Source organism: Equus przewalskii, chromosome 26 (genome assembly GCF_037783145.1).
Source record: "Equus przewalskii isolate Varuska chromosome 26, EquPr2, whole genome shotgun sequence".
Lineage (NCBI taxonomy): Eukaryota > Metazoa > Chordata > Mammalia > Perissodactyla > Equidae > Equus > Equus przewalskii.
In genome coordinates, this window is record NC_091856.1 from 31758272 (window position 1) to 31774031 (window position 15760).

The 15760-nt window shown below is 51.6% G+C and overlaps 1 protein-coding gene across 2 annotated transcripts in view; it reads right to left on the bottom strand.

The window, feature by feature from the left end:
• The window catches only part of ZER1 (zyg-11 related cell cycle regulator), a 28337-nt gene that overhangs the window by 8708 nt on the left and 3869 nt on the right, over window positions 1-15760 (bottom strand). The window contains exons 2-9 of one of the 2 annotated variants that reach the window (XM_070596815.1): window positions 8157-8406; window positions 6685-6835; window positions 6024-6460; window positions 5548-5724; window positions 4590-4704; window positions 4277-4423; window positions 3749-3922; window positions 277-492 (exon numbers count right to left, since the gene is read on the bottom strand). In XM_070596815.1, coding sequence (XP_070452916.1) covers window positions 277-492; window positions 3749-3922; window positions 4277-4423; window positions 4590-4704; window positions 5548-5724; window positions 6024-6460; window positions 6685-6835; window positions 8157-8314 — 1575 coding nt within the window. In that variant the 5' untranslated portion in view covers window positions 8315-8406. The remainder of the gene's footprint in view (window positions 1-276; window positions 493-3748; window positions 3923-4276; window positions 4424-4589; window positions 4705-5547; window positions 5725-6023; window positions 6461-6684; window positions 6836-8156; window positions 8407-15760) is intronic. The other variant, XM_070596816.1, reaches the window with a different exon arrangement.

The window sequence follows — 15760 nt, forward strand, 5'->3', positions numbered from 1 at the left end:
TCGTCCTCAGACCCTTATTTAATCCCAGCCGGGAAGACCTAACAGGGGCATGTGGCCTGAGGAGGCAGGAGTGACTTGTACAGTGGGACCTAATGGGCGAATGGAGGGGCTGGGAGAGGGCGACAGTGTTCGAGGTGGAGGAAATCCACAGGGGTCGGAAGCAACATTCACTGTCAGGAGATGCTTCCCTTGATCTTGCCTAAATCCTTCATGCAGCAGTGGGGCTACGGCAGAGGAAAGGATGAAGGGTGGGAAGGGCAGCCCGCCCACACGTACCACCACAAAGCCCATCTTGCCCACGGCCTCCTTGTGGTCATTGTCCACCTGGCAGACCAGGGCGTTGCACAGGTGCACAGCGATGCGCTGGATCGACTCGTCCTGCCGCGTGGGGTTGAGGATGCTGAGCAGGAGCTCGTTGACCCGGCGGTACTGGAATTCCAGCTCCTCAGGGATGCTGAAGTTGCAGAGGGTCAGGCAGCAGTTCCGCTGGACCTGGGCCAGGCCGGGAGACAAAGGGACACAGTCGGGGTCAGACTCGGGAGCTGGACTCGAGGGGCTCTCTAGAGGTGTGAGGTCCAGTGGTGGTCCAGGAGGGCTTTCTGGAAAAGGTGGCTACAAGGCATTTTTTTTTAACATTAAAAAAAATGTGAAATATCATATTCATACAGAAGAATGCATAAAACACAAATGTATAGTTTTAAAAGTAACTATAAAGCAAATAACCTTTTCAACAACTATTTTATCACCACCTGGGTCAAGAAATAGAATATTGCCAGCACCCAGAAGTCCCCACATGTCCCTTCCTAATCATAAGCCCCTCTGCCCACTAGAGATAACCACCATCCCTGCTTTTCTAGTCGGAAGATTCTCCGGCATCCTGCTTCTTTTTGTTCAAACACAGGTTTGCAAGATCAACCATGTTGTTAAGTAGCTGAAATGCACTCATTTTTTCTTTGCAGTATAGTATTGCAATTTATTCATCCATCCCACTGCTGGTGAATGTTTGGGTGGATTTCAATGTTTGGCTACTTCAAACAAAGTCTTGTCTGTGCGCCCAGGTGTCTCTAGGGCACACAGCTGGTGGGTGGAGCTTCTGGGTCACGAGGTGCGCATGTCTCCAGCTTTACCAGGTGACACCAAACTACTGGCCAGAGTGGCTGCGCCAGTTTACATGCCCACCAGGAGTGGAGGACAGCCCCAGTTGCTCCACATTCTCAGTTTCTCTTTGCATTGTCTGCAGGCTTTTTTTTTTTTTTTAAATGGTATTCTCAGCACATTCTCCATGTAATTTAATTTCCTTCCATCCTTTCTCATTAGATATCAGAAGTTTATACTTTATTAATTATGTAATTTAGAGGATAGCACCCTTGGTTAACTCTTTGTCCCTCTCCCCAATATATGTATATTTTTTAATTTGAGAAAAAAATTTATTTTGAATTATAAAAGCAATACTCACTGTAAAAAGTTCAAATGATACTATCTGAGCACAAAGTTAAAGTAGCCCACTTTATTCCCCAAAGTAATTACTGTTAAAAGTTTGGTGCAAATCTTTCTAGATTTTTCTACCATGCAAATACAAATATATATTAGGGGGAGAGGAGAGGCAAAAAAAGATATTATACATATTGGTCCAAACCTCTTCACTTATCAACACACAGTGGACGTCTTTCCACGTTAGGATGCACAGATTTACTATGATGGTCCATCATGTGGGGAGATCATCTGTTACTTTTCCAGGCCCCTGTTGCTAAAACATTTTGGTTTCCTCTGATTTCTATTTAATCAGAAAGGGTGGATGTATGTATATCTTTTTCCTCCGAGAATGTTTCTAAGTGTAGAACCCGTAGGCCAAAAAATAAACACATTTACAGTTTTGGGCAGATTCTGCCATTTGCCCTCCAAAAAGGTTGCACAATTTATACCAAACCAGTGGAAAGTGTGCAAGAGTGCTCTTCCCCCGACCTTTGTCAGTGCTGGGTATCATCAATCTCTTGAGATGAAATGTGATACTTTGTTATCTTAATTTTCATTTCTTTGATAGAGTTTATTAATTTTTTTAGAGTCTTCAACTAGCATTTTTTCCATTAAAAATAAAGACACCTCTTTTACCTGATTATAAAATCGATCTTGATGTAGAAAAAAACAAGTGCTTTCAAATCTGGAGTTAGGAGGTGGTGGGAAAGTGGGCCTTCTCATGCCTGCAGAGGCTGTATCCCCCCCACAGCCTTTCTGGAGGACAATTTGAGAATACACACCAAGTGCTTTAAAAATACATATGCCGGGCCGGCCCTGTGGCCGAGTGGTTAAGTTTGCGTGCTCCGCTGCTGCGGCCCAGGGTTTCACTGGTTCGAATCCTGGGCACGGACGTGACACTGCTCATCAGGCCATGCTGAGGCGGCATCCCGTATGCCACGGCTGGAAGGACCCACAACTAGAAAGATACAACTATGTACCGGGGGGGCTTTGGGGAGAAAAAGGAAAAATAAAATCTTTAAAAAAAAACCCAAAAACATGTCCACTGCCCCAGCAATTCTACTTTTAGACATGTATTATAAGGATTATCAATTAAGTCTAGTCAGCAAAGCTTCATCTGAAATAGCAAAAAATAAAAAAGCAACTAAATGTTCAACCATGCGGGCTGATTCAGTAACTGCATCTTGCGCATGGGGGAGCTCCATCCTGCTAGTCTGTGGGGATGGGGCTCGGCCACTGCCTCTGAGCTCCAGCAACGAGTCGGCAGGAGAGCGGCCTGTCCCCGGGTGAGGACGCTGACACCTACAATTGTGAAACGGAATTGTTAAAACCAGCTCTCTGTGGGAGGAGAGCTGGGGCTGCGAATGACTCTCACTTTCCGGTTAATACACTTTCGTATTACTTGATTTGTTTTCTAAGCATCAGGTACCTTTTGTAATCAGAAAAGAAACATGTAAAAATTTTCGTTGTAGGGGCCAGCCTGGTGGCGCAGCGGTTAAGTGCGCACGTTCCGCTTCTCGGCAGCCCGGGCTTCGCCGGTTCGGATCCCGGGTGCCGCCATGCTGTGGTAGGCATCCCACATATAAAGTAGAGGAAGATGGGCACGGATGTTAGCTCAGGGCCAGGCTTCCTCAGCAAAAAGAGGACTGGCAGTAGTTAGCTCAGGGCTAATCTTCCTCAAAAGAAAAATTTTTGTTGTAAAAATCTTTGTTGCCATGGGAGATGTTCACATTCCCAAGACATTGACATAAAAATCCATGTTACACAAACAGTACGCACAGAATGATCCCATTTATGAGGTAAATACACACAGACTAAAATCCAGAACAACAGATATCCGATATTAATGGTGGCTATCTCTGGGTGGTGGGAATACGGGTGTTTTTTTCCTTTATATCTGTAATTATAACCGTTCTACAGTAAAAGACTTAATTACTTTTATAATAGAAGCAGCTTTTGAAAACAATACCCCCCCGCAGAGTGTTCCTGGGTGGAAGGGCTGAGGAGTCAGCATGGGCAGAGGCCCAGAGGCAGCAGAACAGGGGCCCGGGGTGGAGGGCGGCAGCAGGTGATGGCACTGGGTGACAGGCCCTGAGTACGTGTCCCAGAGCCTGGGAGTGATGTCGTGGGAAAGGGGGGTTGGGAGGGGGGCAGAACAGAGCCAGGCAAGGAAGAGTAACAGCAAGCCCAGCCCCTGAGGGACCTGCGACACAGGCTGAGCAGGAAAAGGGGTGGCTGGGCCAGAGCATGCAGGGCCTGGCGGGTAGGGGCTCACCGTCACCTCCTGGTAGGATTCCATGCCATTCAGCACCACCTGGATGACCTGCCGGCGCAGCTTGACGCTCTGCTCTGAGCGGTACTCGGAATTGGTCAGGTAGAAGAGGGCAGCACTGCCCGTCACTTGAATGTTCTTGTCATACTTGTGGCACTTGAGGGCCGTGATGACCAGCTGCGTGAAGACAGGGTACGGGCCCGGGTTGGTGAGTGCTGTTAGGTTATGCAGGGACAGGCTAGGGGCCTGCGAGGGTGCCTGGACAGGTCCTCTGGGGCAGGGCTTACCCTGAGCCTGCTCTCTGAGGGCACAGGAAGGGGCTGGGGGCAGAAACTAGGGCAGGGCCATGGTTCCGGAACAAGGCCACTACTGGTGGGGTTGGGGTTCGGGAGGTAGGGCTGCTGGTGTCCTGGGGATGAGGAGGCGGTGTAGAGGAGGGACAGGGGCTCTGGGGACACGGCTCAGCCAAGTCCAGCACCCTCCAGGCAGGGATGGACAGGAGGCGGAGGCCCTCCTGGGGTTTGGGCTGACCTTCAGGGCCCGCAGGAGCTGGTTGCAGCGCTCGATGCGTGCGATGTCAAAAAGCAGGTTGATGGCTCGTGAGGTGATCTCAGGCCTGTGCTCCGTGTAGGCCTCGATGGCGTTCAGCACCTGCTCCTCATTTTTGTCACCACTCACCTGGGGATGGAGCATGCTCAGAACAACCCGGAAGAGGCCAAGGGCTGGGATCCCCAGATGCCAGCTCCAGACGGAACCCCAGGGCAGATGCTTGGGGGCCCCCAGTCCACCCCATCGCCTCTCCCAGGGGTCCCTGTTTCACCCCTCCTCCGCTCCCCCTTCTTACCTTGTAGGCCGGAATATGCGTGAGACGGCACAGAGAGGTCTCGAAGAGCCCCAGGAACTGCAGGGGCCTCTTCAGGGCCCGGAAGGGCATGATGCTGCTCTTGGAAGGCTCGATGCTGGGGAGGAGGGGCTGGGGTCAGCGGCCTGGGCCTGGGGCTGCCCTGGGGTCAGCACAAAGGAGGGCCTCTCCCTGGGGGTGGCGAGGCGCTTACTTGGGGCCCTCTTGTAGGCCCTCCAGCCTCATCTTTATTTTTTCTCTTTAAGGGTAGGAGACATAGACCCCACCTCTGGATGGGAAGGTGGCAAAGTCACACTGTAGAACACGTGGAGTGGGAGATGCTGCTGCAGCCGTCTTTGGAAAATACTGTCATTCTAGTGAGGATATATTGCGTTTAGGTTCCACCAACCATCGTGAAGGGACATGCCAATCAACCAAAGCCCGCTTAAGTATGGCTGGGGTTAAGGCACATGGCCCATTGCAGCTGCATTGGTTTGAATCAGATCTCTCAACCAACTAGCCCAGGAACAATCTATCTGCTGTGACACCTAATGAGAGGGAACACTGCCAGCCTCCTCGTATCACTGCCATACTGTCTCTGGCCAGTCTGAATGGCATAATTTCCCAGTCACTCCTCGCACTTGTACCTTCCAGCCTTTGCACATGCCGTTCCCTCTGCTAGAACACCCTTCCTCTGCAAACTCAGAATGAGCTTTTGGCACAGCTGGAATGCCATTTCTGCTCCTGCCTCCTTCCTGATCCTCAGGGCACCCCAGAGCACGGTGCTTCCCCTGCCACAGCCCTAATAATAACCCATCTGCTCCCAACAGCTCATTGGACTGGAGAGGGCAGGGCCTGGTTTGTTTATCTCCAGCACCCAGCACAGCACTTGGCAGAGGGGCACTTGGTAAATGCTTGTTGAATGACACCCCGTGGGCAACTGTGGCGGGTGGGTCCCCACCTGGTCTGCCCTGCTTCCTCGTCCATCTTGGAGATGCTGCAGTTCTCCAGGATCATGTGGCCAGAGATGTCCAGGGACATCAGGTTCCCCAACTTCTGCACAAAGAGGCTCAGCACCTTGCGAGTCAGCTTGAACTTGTAGTAGCTGGAGAGGCGGTCTCGGGAGATGTCTAGGTGTCTGGAGGTCGGGGTGGGAGGCACAGGTCAGGAGCTGGACGCAGGGTGGGGCTGCCCCTTACACTCCTGCTCCTTCAGTCCATGGCAGGGGCAGGCCCACCCCTGCCACAACTGCTCCATGGCATTCGGGGAAAAACCTGCTAGGCCCCCAGTGCCCTGAACAGACCTCTTCCAGCTGAAACAGTGGGTATAAGACTTCCATCCCCACCTTCTGCCGGGCCGGGGCCCACGAACCTTCTGGGAGTGACAACACGCTCCTCCCCACCCCCTGCCCCAGTGAGCTCTAGGCCGGCAGCTCACCGCAGCTTGTGCAGCTGGACGATGACGCGGATGTGGTCTTCCGACAGGTCCATGTTGTAGAGCACAAGGGACACCAGGCTGTCCTTCCACTGAGTTAGGAAAGCCGCATCGCTTGTCTGAATGCCTGAGAGGTCCAAGGCGGCCAGCGAGTTCAGTGGTCGCAGCAGGGACTCCACGGGGACCCCATCGATCATGCGGCCCAAGTTCAGGAAGCGGAGGCGGCTAAAGCCCTCGAAGGTGAAGTCCTTGACCAGCACCTGGCAGGTGGGGTTGACGAGGCACTCGTCTTCACAGCCCCCTGGGTTCTCCTCCTCGTAGAAAATGTTTGCACAGCCGAAGAGGCTCAGGGACACCAGGGTGTGGCTAAAGCTCCTCAGCGTCTGCAGGCTCTTGGCGGACAGCTTCTCGCAGTTGGTCAGGTACAGCTCCACCAGGTCCTGGGGGCAGGCACAGTTCCATCAGCACCACTGCCCACTCCCTGCCCTAGGCCGGCCCTGGGCTACAGGTGGCCTTGGGGAGGGGTTTGCACAACGGAGGGGCACTGGAAGGGCCTGGGGACGCTTGTGCTAGAGGTGAGCGGCCCTGCCCCGGACTCACTGTTTGACCGTCTCAGGCCAGCCTCCCCACGGCCATCCCTGGTGCCTGGCGACACAGGGCTCACCTGCTTGCGAATGGCTTCCAGGTCCTGGTCCTGCACCAGGTCCTCGCGGAGGTGGATACGGGTGAGGCGGGTGCTGCGGGGGTCCGAGAAGAGGCTGAAGAAGCTCTCATGTGGCTCAAAGTTGCAGGCGGCGTTGACCAGCTCCACATACCTGGGAGGAAAGAAAGCCTGGCTCAGGGGAGGGGCACAGGGACCCTGGTCCTCCCTTCAAGCCCAGCACAAGCCTTGCCCTCCCTGAAGCCTTCTCTGATCACCTAGGCAGCAGCCTCCGTCTCTTCTTCCTCTTCCCAACAGTACCTGGTTGGATCCGAGCACCCTACAGGTGAGATGAAAGGTGGCCCCGGAACCAGGGTCCAAAGGTAGGCCTCCCGGGGATGTAGCGGCCTCTTATCAACAGCAATTCCCAAGCTCTCCTCCCCAAAACTGTAGACACTTCTCTAACAAACATACACGCCTACACTCCTCTTCTTTAAAGCCAGCTTCTGCTTCCTGGATCAGCCCCTCCCAGAACCCTTTCCAACAGGAAGAGGAAGCCACGGGGTTTGGAGCTCCCGGCTGGGTACAGGGCAGGCACTAGTAAAACCCTGCTGGGACACCAGGTCAGGCAAGAATCCTGGTCTGGTGGCAAAGGCTTGGAGTCAAACACTCTGGAATCTAAATCCTGGCTTGGCTGTTCACAACCTGGGCAGCTTCAGATAAGTAACTAAACTTTCCTGGACCTCGGTTTCTTCATCTGTAAAATGGACATAATTCTGGTCTTCAAAGTGTCCAACCTAGTGCCTGACACAGACTAGATGCTCAGAACATTATTACAGGTTGCGCTCTGTCCTCAGGTCACATACAGGCTCCCACTTTTACATGCAACTGCTTGATGTAACCATTTCCCTCTGCGCATCGAGACTGAACTCCCAGTGGCCAGTGACTGCATCTCATCCTCCCAGGAGCCTCTATTAGTGGAGAGTCCCTTGGAGGAACCACATAAAGATTTTCTGAATGATTCGATTCGAGAGCTGGTCATGGATCCATTATTTGGGCACTGGTGCGTAAACCTGAATGTGTCCATGATCACATCCAGACTTGTGTTCATAAGCACAGGCATGCGCACACACACACACAGGAAAGCACATAACTCCTTCACTTATGAGCAGGTTTCTAGACTTTCTCATAGGTGTGATGCACACCTGCAGTTTCACACTCAAACATACTCTATGCTGCAGAAACCCAAGTGTGTACAGACACTCATTCTTCATGGGCAGACCCCTCCACACACAGATCAACACGCACACGTACACCTTTACAGTTATGGATACACCAGTATTCTCCTCCACCCACGGACACCTATGCATGCACACCCCCTCACATATCCATAGCCACAGCCTCACCCCCGTGTGGTGCACACACGAGGGTCCCAATGTCTCCACACATGCTCATGCTAAGACTCGTGCCCCTGCCCCAGCCCCGGGCCTGCTCACTCATTGACGAGCCGGTCACAGATCTCGCTGGGCAGGAAGACGTCTGGATGTAGCCGCAGAGTCTCCTTGTCCAGCAGGTAGCCCAAGGTGCCTTCTAGGTTGCGCAGGCAGAAGTCAGTGCACAGGGCCATCAGGGACTCAGGAGTGTCGGACGCCATGCTGGCGCAGGCAGGTGGTTTAAGCCAGGATAGGGGCCCTCAGGGGCACAGTGACTCTCCAATACTCACAGGATCATTGACAGAGCCACAACCTGGGGAACAGGAAAGAAGCCAAGTGAGCCACACATAAGGGCCAGACCCACCAGCTGCCCTATGTCCACTCTCTGAGTAGGGAAACTGAGGCCCCGGACATCACAATCAAATCAGCAGCTGATTTGGCATAGTGGTTAAATTCTTGTGCTCCACTTCGGCAGTCCAGGGTTTGTGGGTCTGGATCCTGGGTGCAGACCTACACACCGCTCATCAAGCCATGCTGTGGCAGTGTCCCACATACAAAAAAAATGGAAGAAGACTGGCACAGATGTTAGCTCAGGGCCAATCTTCCTCACCAAAAAAATAATTAATTAATTAATTAATTAACAGCTTAGCAGGGCCAGGGCCCACGACTCCTGACTCTTTCCCTGCTCCTCTCTGCTGTGCCACCATCTGTGCGAGTTTTGACCTACAAAGAACAGGGGGCCTTGTCCAAGCATTTCTGTGCCTTCACAATGTCTGGGGACAGACGTGTGTGCTGGGGACCCAGTGCTTGGGTGGGGTGGGGATAAGAGGGGCTTTCATTAACAGCTACACTGGGGTGTCCCTGGCTGTGCAGCCTAACCTGTGTAAAGCTGTCACTGTTTGAACAGTTAGCATGTGCCCGGGCGTTATAGACATGTTAGCACCGAATCTCACTGTATAGGATGAAGAATGAAGCCTCTTCCCAAGAGAAATGAAAATATGCGTCCACATAAAAAGTTGTACATGAATGTTCATAGCAGTATTATTCATAAGAGCCAAAAAGTGGAAACAGCACAAATGTCCACCAACGGATGAACAGATAAACAAAAATGGTCTAGCCATACGGTGGAATATTATTCAGCCATAAAAGGAATGAAGAACTGACCCATGCTCCAACCCGAGACCTTGAAAACATTCCAGTCAGTGAAAGAAGCCAGTCATGAAAGGCCACATGTTGTATGACTCCATTTGGATGAAATGTCGCGCCAGAACAGGCAAACCCACAGAGGCGGAAGTAGACGACTGGTTCCCAGGACGGGGAGGTTGAGGGGAAGCGGGGAGTGGCTGCTAACGGGTATGGGGTTTCTTTGGGGGGTGATGAAAATGTTCTAAAACTGACTGCGGCGATGGTTGCACAACTCTGAATATACTAAAAACCATTGAATTATCTACTTTAAATAGGGAACTATATGGTACAGAAATTATACCTCAACAAAACTGTTATTAAAAAAGTGAAGTCTCCTACTATCTTCATGATCTTGAGGTAGGTAAAAATTTCTAAAAGGACTCATGAGGGAAAAAATGATAAACTGATTTGCACTCAGGTGAAGAAACTTCTGTTCATACATGCACAAGAAGTAATTTGAGATGGACCTTTGACCCATATGTGAAAGGTAAAACAATAAGATTTCTATAAGGTCATAGGAGAACACCTTCATGGTTTTAGAGTATGCAACAATTCCTTCCACAGGTCATAAAAAGAATACAGGCCACAAAGAGAAATTGATAAACTGGACTGCCTCAAAATTTAAGACTCTTTTCATCAAAAGACAGCATCAGGAAAGAGAAAGGGCAAGCCACAGACTAGGAGAAGTTATTTCCAATCACATATCCAACAAAGGACTTGTATTCAGAATATATAAACAACTTCTACAAATCAGTGTTTTAGAAAAGGACATAGCATCCACTTAAAAAAAGGGGCAAAAGACTTGACCTTTATTTCATAAAGGATAGGGAAAGGGACAATGAACTTAGGGAAAAGGCTCAGCTTCATCAGTATCAGCAGAACCACAGTGAGATACCATTTCCCACCCACGAGAGCGGCTCAAATGAAAACAACACCACAGGCAATCCCAAGCCCCTACGAGAGTGAAGATACAGAACAACGGGGTGTCACCTACACTGCTGGTGGGAGTGTAAACTGGCGTGCACTGAGAGTGTAATTGGAATATTGTGTGACACTATCTACTAAAAGTGAACACACACAAGTTCAATATTGACAATTCCACTCCTAGGCATACACCCAACAGAGGTGCACATGCAAATGTTCAGCAAAAGACAGAGACCAGAATGGCCAGAGCAGCACTATTCACAACAGCCCAGAAACAGCAAAGAACCTGACCGTGCACTGCTGGTACAACGAATAATTACGGTATTCTTCTCAAGGAAATACTACACTGCAACGAGAACGCACAAACTGCCGTTGACACAACAGCTTGGATGATCCTCCCAATGATCAGTGAAAGGAGGCAGACACAAAAGAGTATATATTCATACACTGTAAGAATCCATTTATGTTTTACCCCATTAAGTTAAAAAACAGGAAAACCCAGGGGGCCGGCGCAGTGGTTAAGTGCGCACGTTCCACTTCTGCGGTCTGGGGTTCACTGGTTTGGATCCCGGGTGTGGACATGGCACTGCTTGGTACGCCATGCTGTGGTAGGCGTCCCACATATAAAGCCAGCCACATATAAAGTAGAGGAAGATGGGCATGGATGTTAGCTCAGGGCCAGTCTTCCTCAGCAAAAAGAGGAGGATTGGCGGCAGATGTTAGCTCAGAGCTAATCTTCCTAAAAACAAAACAAAAACAAAAACAGGAAAACCTAACCTGTGGTGGTAGAAGTCAGCACTGTGGTTACTTTGGGCATTTGGTGGGCTGCTGAGAAGCTTCTAGCCCTTATTTGAGTGCTGGACATACAGGTGTGTTCGCTTTGTGAATATTCAGGGAGCTGTTTATCACCGTGTGTGCATTTTTAAAAATGTACATTATAATTCAACAAAAAGTTAAGAAAATGGCCTGGACCCCACAGAGGCCCAGGGTCAGGAGGGCTTCAGGGTTCAGTTAAGCGAGGAGCATCCGCAGCTGTGGGAAGTGTGGCTAACAGAGAACGACAACTGAAACTTCACATTCAAATTGAGTGAACAACATTGAAAACTATCGACCATTTGTACAACTGAGGACAGTCAGGAACTAACCCCAAACCATGTTCCCACCGAGTCTACAGCAGAGAGGGGGACAAACAGGCAACATGAATCTCTGGTGCTGGAAGGCAGGGCAGTGACTAGCTCCGCAGGAGGCAGTGATGAGGAAGTGGCAGGGGCCCCGGGGAGCGCCGGGACAGGCGTGTCCACCTGTGGAAATTCATCAAACTGCCCACTCAGGCTTTGGGGCCTCTCCCTGTTTATGTTACACTTCAATAAAGTTTTGTTGCTGTCGTTTTAAGTGCAGGCTCTGTGGTCAGACAGATCTATGTTTCAACCCAGTTCCACAATTCACTGATAAAGTACTTAACCTCCCTGGACCTCAGTTTCCTCATCTGGAAAATGGGGATAATGATCCCTCTGTTACAGGGCTGCTGCAGTAAATGAGATGTCGGGAAGATGCTTAGTCTCAGGCTGACACGACCAAGTTCACAAAAAATGGGGGTTATGATCCCATCTTACAGATGAGGAAATTTAAGCTCAGAGAAAGACCACTCTGCCCAAAGTGGGATTCGAACCAGGTCTCTTGGACTCCATCACACCATCTCTTGGAGGGTTTGGAAAGAGTTTAGGGCCCAGCATTGGCCCTGGCTTCTTGGAGCCTCCACACCCATATCCGAGCCTTCCGTGCTGCTCAGGAAATCCAGCGGGCGGCCACAGAGCACGGTGCCCTCTGGAATCACCAGTTCTAAGTTCTGGCACCATCACTTACGAGTGACCGTGCTCTAGGGGCTCTGCAGTCAGGCCGACCCAGCTTCAAGCCTCAGCCCTGCTGCCCAGGAGCAGGTGAACTTGGGCAAGTGTCTTCACTCTCTGTGCCTCAGTTTCTTCTCTAAAACAATCAGTGTTGGGGCCGGCCCGGTGGCGCAGCAGTTAAGTGCACACACTCTGCTTCAGCAGCCCAGGGTTTGCCAGTTCGGATCCCGGGTGCGGACCTAGCACCGCTTATCAAGCCATGCTGTGGCAGGCATCCCACATATAAACTGGAGGAAGATGGCCGTGGATGTTAGCTCAGGGCCAGTCTTCCTCAGCAAAAACAGAGGAGGATTGGTGGCAGATGTTAGCTCAGGGCTAATCTTCCTCAAAAAAAGAAAAAAAGAAAGAAAAATAAAAGAGTCAGTGTTGTGTGAAGATAACATGGAATGACATAGAAAGGGCTTAGCATGGTGCCTGGCACATAGTAAGTGCTCAATAAAAAGCAGCCATTATCCTCCTCATCATCATCACTATCATTTCCATCATCATCACTAACATCCCCTTCTCCTACCTCACCTGCCCTGGTCCCCAAACAGAGCAGGATCTCCCACCGTGAGGCCCATTCTGACAGCTGTCCCACTGGCTACGTGACACCCTCGAGGGAAGGCATGATAAACAGGCTGCCAGGGCCCCGGGTATGGCCTTCCTCTGCCTTCAAACCACTTTCAGATCTTCAAGAGCCCAGCAGCCTCTCTTCCTGGGCAACTGGAGCCAGAGGGAGCACTGCCAGCAGGGAGACACGCTCCACTGGAAACTGAAGTTGATGAGCCTGATCTCAAGGCCTCCAGAATTACATGCAGTTTTCGGGCCTGCTTGCGGCCACTGACCCCCTACTCCAGCCGGCCGGGCTGCTTTGTTGTCCTGGCAATTGGCCAGAAGCACAGGTCACCTGCAGACCTTTGCTCAGTCTATTTTCTTTCAACTGAGACTGTCCAAATTTAACTAATTATTCCACTTTCTTCTCAAAATACTGCTCCTACCCTCAAAACACATTCATGCCCCCCCCCCCAGGAAGCACGCCCGCACCATTCCAGCCCACACTACCTTTGAACTCTCCTCTGTACTTAGCTGATGCCTACGCACGCTCAGGCCTTAGTGTCAACATCACTTCCTCTGGGAAGCCTTCCCAACCTGCCAGGGTGCTCCTGCTATGTGCCCCACAGGCCCTACCATAACAACTAACACTTTGTACTGATGCTGGTTTAATGATCCAGCTTCCTTCCAGGCGGCCAGCTCCATGAGGGCAGGAACTGGGCTGTCTTGTCTGGCATTGCATCCCTGGGCTTGGCCCAGGCAGTTTATTTATTCACTCAGTAACTGCTTATTGAGCACGGTGGGTCCAATGGTGAATGAAACCAGACAAGGTCTTTGTTCTCATGGAGCATACTAGCTCCAGAGGGAGACAGACCCCCTCTTAAGAAGCACACAAACCCACGCCACATAACTGGGACCAGTGTTCTGAAGGGGAGGGAGGTACCTGGGGCTGTGGGTGCCTATGCCAGGGACCTGCCCTGGACTGGGGAGTAGGGCAGGCTTCCGTGGAAGTGACATTTCAGCTGTGGCTCAAAAGATGAGTCATAGTTAAGTCTGGTGGTGGGGAGAGAAGGGAAAGGCATTCCAGGAAGAAGGAAGAGATGTACACATGCTGAAGGGACAGAGGGTACGGGGCATCAGCACCACAGGCCCAACTCCACCAGCATTTGCTAAACAAAGGAAGGGCTGAACAGCCATGTGGGCCTGACACATGGTAGGCTTTCCACATATGCCTTTGGAAGGGATGGGAGGGACCCGCAGGCTGTGCTATGCATGGAACCCGGGAGGCAAGGCATGCTCTCGTATCCTCCCTGCCCGCTGTGCCCAGGGCAGTGCCAGCACCCAGTGGCTGCAGAGGAACCCTCACCACCCTGAATGAGAGAGAGCCCCTGGGAGCTTTGCCTCTTCTGTGGGTCTGAGCCAGGTAGCCGTTCTGCCCTAACCTGCTCCCCAGGTGGAAGAAACACCACTTTGTCAGCCACCAAGGTCACCAAAAGCCCCCAAAAGACAAAGCAGGCAGACGGCACCATCTGCTAATGGCCTACTGGCAGTGCCGCCCCTGCGGCCTGGGGCTGGGGTGAGCTGGAGGAGGAGAGAGCTATCCTCATCTTGGCAGCGAGGCTGACAGGCCTGGGGGCAGGAGCACCTTGCCACTTGTGCCCCACCCAGCTGCAGGCCTGGCACCTGCCAGAGGCAGCCATCTCCACCCACCTACTCCCACCTCCCAGGGCCCCTCATTCTCCAGGCAGGCACTGGCCATCTGGGATTCTGGCAACTGGGACAGGGGGAGCTCTGATGATGACAGAGCACCACACCCCAAGAAGAACCTGTATCTTTCTCCACCTCTTCTTTTGCAGGTTCTTTAAAACTGGATCCCTTATGAGCTTATGACATCCTGGGGGGGGGGGGGAGCAGCGAGGAGAGAGGAGAGAGCGCAGCAGCAATAGCAGCCACCGCAGCCTCCACGATAGTTGCTTCCAGACGTGGCGCTGAGCTTCACATAGCTCCTTATTTAACCAACGACATTCCCTGGACTTGTAGCTAATTCGTCATCGTACAACGATTTCTCTGACGACACCTCCCCCAGCCCATGAGCTCTAGGAGGACAGGAGCCCTTTCTGCTCACACACTCCTGGATCCTTGGTGCCCCCGCCTTTGCCAGGCACGTCACAGAATAAAGGTTTGCTTTTGCCCGAGCCACCTCTCTATAGCACCCCGAGGTAGAGACTGTTACCCCGTTTTCTGATGAAGACACCGAGGCTTGCCTGAAATCACACAACCCATGAGAGTGGGACGCAATCTAAACCAAACCCATCATTCTCACCAAACCATTTGGTCTTCTGTCCATCCAACGGAGGAGAAAAAGAAACTGAGGTCCAGCAGAGGGAGCATGGGACCCCACCAGCATCCTGACATCCAGCCGACAGAGGCTGGCGAAGCCAGAAGCTCTGAGCCTTGGAGCAGCGCCCACCCTGCGAAATATTAACCCAGGACCTAGGGGAAAAAACCCAAACAAATGCCCTATTTACAGACGCTGGAAGCTTTCCAGGATGGAGCAGATCACAGAACAGATATTGGGGGTGGGAGGCTGCTGTGAGGGGAGTCAGGGCAAGCGCCAGGGGTCTCCCAGGGCCAGGGGTGCAGGTGAGGCTCAGAGGGCATCCCAGGGGGTCTCAGCCCGCAGAGACTAACGTGCAGGGCCGGTGACGTTAGGAAGATGTGGAAACGGGATGAGGGAGGACCATGCATCACCGCTCACTGGTGCCACCTGGAGGCAAAGGAGCCTTGGGGCTACCTGGGTTCTAAGGTTGGAATCAAATTTAACCATCTCATCCGTTCTGAGCACCATATTCTAAGAACTCTGCTGGGTACTCGATATGCGTTAACTCATTTAATTCTCTCAACAACCACACGAGGAAGGTGTGATCACAATCTACCACTTGCAGATGAGGCAGCTGAGGCTCTGAGTGGTGAAGTAATTTGCCTGGACTATGTATCCAAACATGGGTCTATATGTACACACTGAGATGTACTCACTAGTTCAAGACCCAGAGTTTCGAACTTTCCATACATGTTCTCATGGAAGCCACAAATAACCTACGAGCGACATAATATTTT